The 12750-nt window shown below is 33.2% G+C and overlaps 1 protein-coding gene across 1 annotated transcript; it reads right to left on the bottom strand.

Annotated features, from left to right (window-relative positions):
- Window positions 1-2257: 2257 nt before the first annotated feature.
- Window positions 2258-12508, bottom strand: PADL01_1200800 (erythrocyte membrane protein 1, PfEMP1, putative; the record flags this gene model as incomplete). Its single annotated transcript, XM_028682952.1, has 1 exon — window positions 2258-12508. The coding sequence occupies one exon, from the start codon at window positions 12506-12508 to the stop codon at window positions 2258-2260; it is 10251 nt and encodes a 3416-aa protein (XP_028539178.1).
- Between the last annotated feature and the right edge of the window lie 242 nt (window positions 12509-12750).

Raw genomic sequence — 12750 nt, 5'->3', positions numbered from 1 at the left:
GACATAATTATGCATGTAAGTGCGACATAAGAGAAAAATATATAGAAATTGGACATGAAATAGTAATAGTAAGGTAATATAAGGTTAGCAGATGACGTTATGAGTACAATAATGATGACATAAGTGGTTATAGTAGTAGTAATTGAGTTATGTTAGGTGTTATTATGCATGTAAGTGCGATATAAGGCAACAATATGAAGACTTATAACGTATATATAGTAATAGTAAGGTAAAATAGGGATAGTAGATGATGTTATAAGTAGGATAATGATGAATAATGCCTCAATAGTAGTTATAGATGATGTATATATGACGTAATTATGCATGTAAGTGCGAAATAAGAGAACAACATGCACATATTGGACCTGATATTAGTAATAGTAAGGTAATATAAGGATAGTAGATGATGTTATATGTACAATAATAATGAAATAAGTCATGATAGTAGTTATAGATGAGGTATATATGATGTAACTATGCAGTTAAGTGCGAGATAAGTCAACAATATGAAGACTTAGGACATAGAATTAGTAATAGTAAGGTAATATAGGGTTAATAAATAAAGTTATATGTACAATAATGATGAAATAAGTCATGATAGTAGTAGTACATGTTGTATATTGGAAATAATTATGCATCTAAGTGCGAATGTACACTTTAAATTCGTAGTAGTCAGGTAATATAAGGTTAAATATAGACTTAATGAGTACAATAAACATTATCAACGTCATAATAGTAGTACTAAATGACTAATGTTCGATGTAATTATGCATATAAGTGCGAAGTATGACCTGAATATGGTAATAGTTAGGTACGATAAAGATTATAATTGACCTAAGAAGTACAATAATGATGAAAGAAGTCATGATAGTAGTACTAGAACACATAGAAATGACATTATTGTGCATGTAAGTGCTACATAGGATAACTTAAACTTCACATACATAACAAATGAGAACATATAAGGCAATAGTAGTATAAAGAAAAGTATAGGATATGTAAAAGGTATAATAGAAGAAGTGAAAAAGAGAGTTCCTAAGCTAAATCCGGAATCTAGAAATGCATAAAAGGTATAAATCATGATATGACTATAAAATAAACTAACCCATGAACTATTTAGTAACATAAAAAAACCTACATGATCATAATTACAAAAATGAAACAATGAATCATAACCCCTTATGAACTAAAGAACAGCTAAACCTAACCTTAGTGCCCAACCAAGTACTTTATTACCACATAAGTTATAATAAGTAAGTAAAGATATAGATAATAAATATATAAGACCTATACAAAGTAGTAATAAGCATAGAGAAGTAAAGCTAAGCCCGGAATTTGAGAACAATGATGTAAAATAAGAGAAGTAAAGTAAGATAAAGACCTTAATCTATATCATACAATATATAAATGAGGTACTATTGAAGTAAGAAGTACTATGAAGTTAAGATTAATAACAAGAAAAGGTAAGTTTATGTGAATTAAACCAAGAAGATAAGCTAAGCCCGGTTCAGGGTTCAGGGTTTCCAGTGGTTTAGGGTTTAAGATTTAGGGTTTAGGGTTTCAGGGTTTAGGTTTAGGGTATCAGGTTAGGGTTTAGGGGTTCGGGTTCAGGGTTAGGGTTCGGGTTACAGGGTATATATGTATTTAGGAGTTTGTATGTATACGTTTATGTAGTTGCAGTATATATATATATTTTTAATAAAATTTTTTTTTACTTTTTTTTTTTATTTTTTTATTTAAATTTAAAATTAGCTTTCATGGTATAAATTTATATATATATATATTTTTTTTTAGAATATATTTTTTGATTTTTTTTTATATTTTTTTTATAAAATATCTCACTTTTTATTTTTGAATAATTTTTTTTTTTTTTTTTTTTTTTTTTTTATTTTAATAAAATGTTTTTAATTTTTTTAATTTATTTTTAATAAATGTTTCATTTTTTATTTAAGCTGAAATTTTTTTTTTTGTTTTTTTTTTTTTGTATTTAAAAAAATTTTTCTTTTCATTTTTATTTTTAAATTTTTGAAATTTCTTTCTCTCTTTTTTTTTTTTTTTTTAAGTAATATGTTTCCTTATTCCTATTTTCCTTTTATTTGAATATAAATAAATATATTTAATATATATAATACATACACAAACGTAATACATATATATAAGATATCCAAACATAATACATGTATATAACATATCCAAAAGTAACACATATATTCATATATAAAAAATATAAATAAGATATACATACAAACACAGACAATTAACACATGTATCTGTTAGTTACCTTCAGATAATAGAAAAGGAAGCCAATCGCGCATAATAGGAATCCTACTTGAACAGGTAGTTGAGCAGATGTTATCACTTCAAATAGGTTTATATCAGTTGGGTGTGAAGTCTGCGTTGTTCCAGTTTGTCCTTCTGATCCACGTGATAATCCACCTCCTCTTGTTTTTCCTGGTGATACGGCTGTTCCGAGTGCTCTACCTTGTACTCCTACTCCAGATGTTCCACCTGCTCCTGCAGTTGATGCTTGTGCTCCGTGTCCTGCTGATCCACTTGTAATTTGTTGTCCTTGTGTTATTGGTGTTCGCGTTTGTATAGTTGTTCCTTGTATTGATACTGCTCCTCCAGGAGATACTCCAGCTGAACCTACGCCTGGAGCTACACCTACACCTGGAGCAACACCCACACCTGGTGGTCCATCGGGTCCAGGTGATGAATGTGACTGGACACTCTGTGCACTACTTGATGAACTCGATGCTGAGGACGAGAAAGATGAGGAATTACCACTACTAGTGGGTTTACCATTAGCACCAGATCTTGGCAATCCAGGATTTTGGTTTCCAGTGGAACCAGTACGAGAACTTCCAGGAGGAGACGAAGAACGAGTAGAAGCAGAAATAGGGGAATTAGGTTCACCTAAAAGTTGTTTTGCAGCTTCTAACCCCAAATTTGCAGCTTCTCGTGCAAGTCCTAATCCAATTGTTGCAGCTACTTTTGCCATTTCTGCAGCTCCAGGAATTTTATTTTCAGCAGTTTTAATGGCTGATTCTGCAATATTTTGTCCATGTCCACCAAGAGATAAAATTTTATATAATAGTGTATCTTTAGGATCAAAAGTTTCATCTTTGGATTTTTTGAGCAATAATTTCATTACTTCTTTTTTATTATGTTCTCTTTCATAAACATATTCTAAATCATCATAAGTACAATTACAGTTAGAACATTTTGTTTTCACATATTTTTCAGCATCATCTTCAGTAAAAAAAATATTGGGAGAATTAGTGCCTGTATGTTCATCATTCGATTTTTTTTCTTGTTCTTTTTCTTTTTTATATTTTCCAGATAATTCATCCCATTGAATATGTCTATTATGAAACCATTGTTTGTATAACGTTAAATATTCCTGGCATATATTATCGTTCATTTTGTCAAAAGGAATGTAACCAAGCTTATTATCTATTTTACATTTTTCTTTTACTGATTTTGCCCATTTAGTTCGATCACTACAATATTGTCTTGCCCATTCTTCTAACCAGCGTAAAAATTGAGGTATATTATCTATTTCTTCGTAATCGTCACAATGTGCATTCTTATCATCTCCAGTATATTGGCATAACATAACGTGCCATACATGTTTTTTATTTTCCTTCCACCAACCCTTTCTTTCAAATGATGTCGTTGTTGAAGTTCCAGCGGTACTGACACTAGCTGAATCTGTATTAGTGACACCAGTAACGGGATTTATACTAGATCTAGTTTGGATTCTTGTTAATTGTTCAATTATTTCTTCAAATTTAGATGATATTGCATCCAATTTATTATCCAAATCATCTCCTTTAATAAGATTTCCATAATCAGAAAAACTATTTTTTATTGATTCTAAAGCTAATTTTTTATCTCCCTTATGATACTCCATTAAATTTTTTGCTTCTGTAGCAGCAGAATTCAGCAAATGTTTTTTGAATTTTTCAGGTGTCATAGTTTTTATTTCACGACTAAGTATTATTGGAAAACATAGATTTTTTCTTCTTGCAGGTACTTGTACTCCATAATGTTGGTGATTTGTATCCATTGTTAGAGTGTTCCAGTTTTCAAGTAAATCATAATTCGGAGTTTTTTTTTTACATCTATAACGTCCAGGAATACCATATTTACTACAATATGATTGAGACATATCAGGACATGTATCCAAATCTTTAAATTCATCTGGTGGTATTGTGGGTTCCCTAGAAGATGCAGGACCTGTAGAGGGTGCAATAGGTTGCGAGATTGCACCAGAAAGAACGGGAGCGGTAGAATCAAGAACAGTACCAAGGCCGGTATAGGGTGATATATTTGGATCGCTTCTAACACTTGCAGCATTCGTAACATCAGCAGCAGAATCCATATGTGGATCAACACCTTGAACAGGTTGTGATGCCTTCGCCTTATCAACTTGGATACTTGATGATGTCACAACCGCTCCTCGTGGTTCTTTTTGTACTTTGGCGTCTCCGTTAGTGACTCCTTGTGAAGATGTCCGATATGGTGGGGGACCTTTTGTTATTCCTGGTGGAGGATGGGGTCTCTGTGCTTGTTGTTCCAATGGTGGTGATGGTGTTTGTAGTTGTGGATGAGGAGCAGCTTGTGGTCCGGGTCCTATTCTCCCAATATCTACAGTAGAGTTTTGTGGTGATTCCAGTGATGTCACTCCTGTTGGTCCTTGTGGCTGTGAATTTGGTGGGGGACCTTGCGGTTTTCCGGATGCTGTTACGTTATAGTCCTGACATCCACAGGCTTCCTTATAACCTTTTGGGTACTCCTCAAAGGCATATTTATCCTTATCGCTACTATCATTGCAGAAAACATTTTGTTTCTCACAATCCTTAACATATGCTGTTTCGTGAACGTACACCGCAGCGCTAGAATATGTGGTATTACCATTATTCTCTTTCTTAAATTTATTTAAAAATTCGTTAAGTTGTTTTTCACTTGGATCGTTACTATTACTATTACTATTACTATTACCATTTGCACTATCGTATAATGCTTTGTATTTTGTTTCCATTTTTTCCCATTGATCTTTCCATGTTTGAACAAATTTACTATATGTAACACAAGCTTGTTTGCACTTATCACAATCTACACATTTTCCATTATTAATATTATTTATACATATCGTACACCCCTTTATTAACTCCTCATATTTTTCTTTTTGTTTCTTGCAGTACCATTCGGCCCACTCTGTCATCCATCTCAACCTCTGTGGGATATAATCCTCCTGTGGTGTCAGATCGCTGTCACTACATGGAGACGTATTTCCGTTTATTTTTGCACACTTCATTGCTTCCCATACTTTGTCACGGTTCGCAGACCACCAATCTTTACGTAAAACTAAATGTTTTCCATCATTGTTTGTATATTTTTCTTTGATATAGCTAGGAAGGTTTTCATGTATCTTACCAAATATTTTTATCAGATATCTTTGTAGTTTTGTCTGATCACTATGATTCCAGAGATCTATTCCTCTTATAATATCACCTATATCAGAAAAACTATATTTCAGTGCTTTACATATAGTTTTCTGATGATTTCCGTCAATTCGTACATTTGAGCCATTTAGATTATTATATTTTTTATACAGTTGTATTATTTTTTTTGCTTCGAAATTGGCTGCGAGAAGGACATCCCCTAAAAGGGAATCATTAATTGTATTACCATTATATTTTAGAATTGGTCCGTCATAATTATGAAGTAAATATTCCAAATTTGAAGTACACATATGTTGTCTTCTAGGAGGTAAATAAACATCGACTGGGATATTTAATTGTCCTTCCCCTTTCCAGTCGGTTTCTACCTTAAATCTCGTGTCATCTGGGTTTGTACCTTTGCCTTGACATGGTTCTTCATAATAATAACCACCAGTACTTTGAGCATTGGAATACCTTTTGTCAATTATACAAATATCCTTAGACAGGTTACTTCCACTACCGTGATGATGATATATTCCTTTGTGCGCCTCTCCTTTCAACTTACTTTCACCCTTACCATTAACAACACTATTGGATTCCATTTGTATTTTCGCCTCCACCTGTAGCGCTTGCGCCACTTTCTCCACCCTCGTTGTGTATGTAGTAGTATTGTTGCGAGCACACGGATTATTAATGGTGGAACTACTAGATGGTGGTTTGGTGGCTGCAGGTTTTGCAGCTTGTGTAGGTGGTAACTCTGTTTTATTAACACAATTACACTTCTTCTCATAATCCTCACTTGGATATATATCCAACGATGCGGGCATATCATTACTACCAGGTGCTTTGGACGTTTGTATTGTGGACGTTTTTTCCATACAATTACACCCGACACCACTAGTACATGTAATATTTTTTAAATTTTTTTTTAAATACTCGCGAGCATTTGATTCGTCTTTTGCTACAGGAATATCCTTATATATACTCTTTCCTTTATCCTCAGTATATTTTTTCCTTTGTTTTTCATATTGTGGACTCCATTCTTGAACAAAATCTTTATATTTTTGACACGCTTTTCTGCATTTATCACATTCGCTTTGAGTTGTACAAGTTGCATTAGTTCCACTATTATTAACATTACATTTCGTACACGCTGAATTTAACCTTTCCAACTCTTTCCTTTGTTTCTTGCAAAAATCTTCTCCCCATTCGGAAAACCATCTCAAAAACTGGAGATTTTTGCCACTATCACGGCTATCTCCGGTGGGGTAATCATTTGGTGCATCTTTATCACAATTTTGTAGTTCTTGCTCTCTACCTTTTCTATAACCGCATGTCATTGCTTCCCATACACATTCCTGATGTGTATTCCACCACTGTATACGTTCGGTACTACCAGGGTTACTCTCAACAGATTGGCCTCCACTTTTAAAAATTCCACTCAAATTTTTTTCCGTATCAGTAGATTCAGGTTCCAAATTATCAGTACCTAAAATTATATCTCTTAAATCATAAAAACTATATTTCATTGCACTACATTCACTAACGTCGTAAGAATATTTATATGCGTCCTTGTTTGACGCTTCATTTTTTTTTTTATAATATTCTCCTAAATTGTACCCTTCAGTTGCAGCCAATTTCATCAGTTTTGTGCGTAGCGAACTTTTATCAGTAACTTTGATCGTCACGTCATTGGTTTTGTTGTCAAGTCCTCGAAAACAAATATTTTCTCTACGAGAAGAAAAATACACTTCTTGAGGCAAATATTTCAAATAATCATTTTCTCTTGTCTTATCATAGTGTTTCCATTTAATCCCAGATTTATTATTCAACTCCTTTGTCTCTTCCGATACCTTTTTTAATCCTTTACAGTTACGTTTACCCGAAATATGATAATATTCTTCATCTTTGATAAATTTTGTGCATCCGCAATATTGGTCGGCATCATAGTACGACGATTGGTTTTGGAACAATTTTATATTGTTTTCTACTTCTTCACCATTTGATGGCTTACCACTTGATTGGGCAACACAACTATTATGAAATTTATTTTTCAAGTAATCTGTGGCATTTCTTTTGGTATATCCTTTACTGTTTCCATTTATTTTGTGTTGTTGGTCATAGTATTGACTTTGTTTTCCCCACTGAGTTTTTTTGTCCTGCATATATTTTTCGTACTTTTCACATTTATTTTTACAGTTGTCATCACATTTCAATTCGCCACCATTTTGTGAATTACACGCATTTACAACATCCTGATGAAGTGTGTTTTTTCTATGGCAATAGTCATCGTACCATTCGGTCAACCATACCAAAAATTGATCGGAATCTTCAAATTCGGTTGGTGCATCCTTTGGGCAATCTTTAATTTCTGGAACAACATTTCCACCTTTATTTTTTCCTTTTTCGTAGCCGCATTTCATAATTTCCCATACACATTTTTTGTTTTGGTTCCACCATCCTTTACGTTTCTCTTTAAGTTTGTTTGCATCATTTTTTTCGTGACTTGGTAAACTATTTTGAAATAATTCTTTCAATTTCTTTCCTGTACTCCATTTTTCAGGCTCCAGAGGGTCATCTCCTAGAATTATATGTTGATAATCATAAAAACTATATTTCAATGCATTACATGGAGGAAGACCATAATGGTTTTTATAATCATTATATTTAATAGCTAGATTATATCCTTGATTTGCAGCAACAGTAAATAAATTTTTCCTTAATGTATCTTGGTCTGTTGATTTGTCAAGATCATGGACACAAAATTTTTGTCTTCTAGGGGAAACGTGCATACGTTCATCCAAGTCGTTGTAAAGTAAATCTTTTGTATTTTTCCATACACCGTTTTTCTCAACATCGATTCCACCACAATTGTGATTGCTCCCCTCCTCGTTGTGATAAGGACTTCCAGGTTTTGGATCCATAGGAACCTTTATTAAACCATCATTCTTCACATTATCACAATTTACTATATTTCCATTTTTACATATATTTTTTATCTGAGATGTTTGATGTGGAGAACGTGTGGATTCAAGCATTTTCTGTTTCTCAATTTTTTCTACAATAGTTTTCATAAAATTTGTTGTACAATTTTGACATTTTTGTTTATAACGGCTATATTGTTGGTCTTCTTTCTTGAATACTTTATTAAATTCGGCATTAAGGCATCCAGATACTTCTCCTTCTAAATATTCGGGAGCATCTTTCTTCGTGTAAACATTATTAGTGGACAAGTATTTATTTTTTTGATCGTTCCATTCATTTTCTTTAATTTGTAACCAATTATGGTATATTGAACATTGTTGTTGGCATTCCTCACATGTTTGTTCAGCGCACAGATCATTACAGTTATTTTCACATACACGTTTTAGTTTTTCTATATGTTGTTTTTTTGTTTCGCAAAACTCTTCGCCCCATTCAATAAACCATCGCAAAAATTGGTCATGTTTATCATAATCTGTGGGGACTTTATCTCCACATTTCTTGTTGCTGCCACAATTCATCGCTTTCCAGACATTATCTTTCTTTGATTCCCACCATATTTGTCGTTCTTTACTGGAATCACTAGTACCCGAACCAGCACTTGTTATACCATTATCTGCAAATATTTTTGATATTTCTGTTTCCACCATTTTGTCAAGATTACCTTTTTCTAGATCTATGCCTTTAATTATGTCTCGAAAATCATAAAAACTGCGTTTAATAGCTTTACACAAAGCAGAATTGCTGCCACCAGTACCACTATTTAGAGTTTTTTGCTCGTAATATTTATTTAAATATTTCGCCTCCATTTTTGCAGCAGCATACAGTTCTTTTTCTAATGTTTCTTTTGGATTTTCACCACCTGTCAATGAGATCAAATTTCCTAAACAGAGTTTTTGACGTCGTGGAGGGGAATAAACTTTAAACTTATCATTATCAGATACAATCGTTGTGTTCCATGATGTTCCATCCATATTTTTCTCATGACAACTCGATGTAATGATTTCGTGGTCACATGGATTTATATTAGTGGCTGTATTACTAATACTGTTCGGTGCAGAACGACCACTCCCAGTTGGTTGGCACGTACACGTATTTTGGTAATCTCCATAATCCATACCTTCTTTGAACACTTGTCCAAAATTTACTCCATTACAATCATCACAATAACTGATTAAATATAGTGAAGGACTGTAATAGAAGTCATTATCTTTTTCTTTTTTTCTCTCTTCATCAAAATGTTTAGAAAAAATTTTCCATGCTTCTCTATTATCTTTAATTAATTTTTTATATTCATCACAAGCATTTTTACAATCTCCATCTTGCATATTCGTTTTACTGCCATTAGCACACTGACGTTTGCTTTCTTCCTTACACTTCTTTGCCACCTCCTTTGCCTTTTCCTTTTTTTTTTTGCAAAAATCATCTCCCCATTCCCTAAACCACCAATAAAATTGTGCATCAAATTTTTCATCATATTGGATTTTGGGGCATTCATTGCCCTTTCCACCACTTTCTTTGATCCCACATTGAACTGCATTCCAAAATTCTTTTTCATGTGTTTTCCACCACTGTTCCCTAGTGCTAGAAGTAGTCCCATTTTTACCTATAATTTGACCAATTTTTTTTTCCAAGACATCAATATTATGTGGTTTCCACAAACTGTCTCCTGTCACTAGGTTTTTGAAATCGTTAAAACTTCTTTGTATGTTCCTACAAGCTTTATCTTTGTTTTGATCATCTTTACCAAATTTATCCCATAATAATTGTGTTTCTCTTTTTATAGCTCTTTTCATTTGTATTTTTAGATCTTCTTCATTATCATTTAGTTCTACCTTATTACTAGTTCCTCCTACCATGTTTCGTATACATAATTTCTGTCCTCTAGGGGGAACACAAACATTAGAGTCCAACGTTCCACTATTTTCTGTACATTTCCAGTCTGTTCCATTATAATTTTTTGATACACATTCACGATCTTCAATGTTCTTAATATCTTTACATGTACTTTCGTCAAACGTCTCTTCTTGTGTATTTTTGTTTGTATCACATACATAACATGTTTTTGATTGCTTATCACTACTGTCATATATCAATGCTTCCACATAATTATCTTTTTCTTTTTTGAGTTCGTCACATTTTTTCTTTTTTTCCTCATGGTAATTACCCTTTCTTGCAGTAGTTATATTTTTTGATTTGTTAATTTCATTAAACATACAATGCGCTTCTAAAAAATCATTCAAGTTAACATTGTTCATTGCATTATCACCTTTATTTACGTATTCTGTGAAGTATTCTTTTTGTTTTGTCCATTGGATTTCGATTTTCTGTTTTATTTTTTCGTAACAATCACATCGATCCTTACATTCGGCACACTCTTTTCCATCTGTTTTATTACGATATGCAAATTTGCCTTTGCACGACTGTTCTACCATTTCTATACTCCTTTGTAACGTCCGCTGAATATCGTTCAACCAGTCATTGAATAAAAGGATAAAATCATCTGGTGAATCATTTGTGCCAGAACTACTACCACTTTTTCGGACACACATATTTGGTGCACCACCACTTGTGGTCTTCGTGCTTTGTCCGCACTCCCACTGGTTTATCCCACGAGCCATTATTTGATCGCATGTTTTCGGTGGCGGTGTTGGTGGCGGTTCTGCTGCAGTTGGGGGTTCAGGTGGCGGTAGGAGCTTCTTATCACAACTACATTCTGTCTTATAATCTTTTGGAGTTTCACTAAACACATAGGCGTCGTCATTTTCTTCTTTGTATTTATTCTGTTTAAAATCTGCACAATATTTATAACCTCCCATTGAGCGTATAAATTCCTCAGCATCTTTATAATTATCTTTTTCGCCTTTCTTAAGTTTATCGAAAAATTCTTTAAGTTTTTGCTCGCTTTCATTATCACCAGTGGTAGTATTTCTTGTGTTATTGTATAATGATTGGTATTTTGTTTTTATATTTCCCCATTGGTCTTTCCATTGAACAACAAAATATTTATATTGTTCACACAGTTTTGAACACATAGTACATTTAGGATTATCTTTCTTGCATTTTCCAACTGGTGGAGTACGTTTACATTTTCTACATTCGGCCTTCATATTATCATAATCAAATTTTATTTTCTTGCAATAGCTTTCGGCCCACTCGGTCATCCATCTCAACCGTTGGGGTATATAATCGTCAGGTGGCACATATGTATCACGGCCGCATTTAGGACTATGCCATTGAATTGTTTGACCATCGGATAATGGTACGAATAATTTAGCTATTGGTGGCGCAGAACATGTCATAGCTTTCCATATTTGGTCCCGGTTGGCGGACCACCAGTCTGATCTCAAATTTTTATATGGGGGTTCTTCACTTGCACCATTTTCATATTTGCCGCTTCTTTGGATTTCAGGAGTCTCTTTAATTTTTTTAAATATTTCTTTCAAATAATTTTGTAGATTTTTCATATCTTCGTTTTTATCCCACAAATCCCTACCCCTTATAATATCTCCTATATCGGCAAAACTATATTTCATAGCATTACATATACCTGCAATATCGCCTTTACTTCTAAGTTTATTTACTATATCTTGTCCTTCGAATTTTGCAGCCAACAATACATCTCCCAAAAAGGAATCATTAACCTTGGTGGCATCAATAACATTACTAAATGGTTCGGTACCAGGTTTGCTTAAATTTTCTAAATTAGAAGTACACATATCTAATCTTCGTGGAGGTAAGAGGACGTGAGTGTGACCATCTTTTACTTCTCCGGGCTTAGTTGCCCATTTTTTTCCTATGGAAAACCTGTCTTCATAATTGTCTGTGCCTTTGCCTTCACACGGACCGCCTGCACGTTCCTTTTTCTCGCGAATATCATTGGTATGTTGGATAGTTATTTCACATAAATTGTTCTTGAAATCACTCTTGTCACCTCCTTGCTTATATTCACCTAGGTGTGCCTTTCCTTTCAACTTACTCTCACTACCATTAGTACGCAATTGACTCTTAGCCGCCCATTGCACCTGTTGTGCTATTTGAGTAACGGTTTTTTTTGTGCCACTCTTTTTCACCATTTTCGTTATGTTGTGTTACAATATTTGTTATATTTTCATTCTATTATAATTTTATGTATATGTATATATAATTTGTGTAGCTATTTTAATAAAAAAAAAAGATATTATCAATTTATGATCTCCACATCTTCTCATATACATATGTATTTATTACTTTATATTTTTACTTCTCCAATTATCTACAACATTTGAAGTATATTAGATACTTTCCTCTTTTGTAAGTCTTTTCCATTTTTATATGT

Source organism: Plasmodium sp. gorilla clade G2 (genome assembly GCF_900097015.1).
Source record: "Plasmodium sp. gorilla clade G2 genome assembly, chromosome: 12".
Lineage (NCBI taxonomy): Eukaryota > Apicomplexa > Aconoidasida > Haemosporida > Plasmodiidae > Plasmodium > Plasmodium adleri (nom. inval.).
The sequence above is the reverse complement of the archived record's forward strand: the minus strand, read 5'-3'. Positions and strand labels throughout refer to the sequence as shown.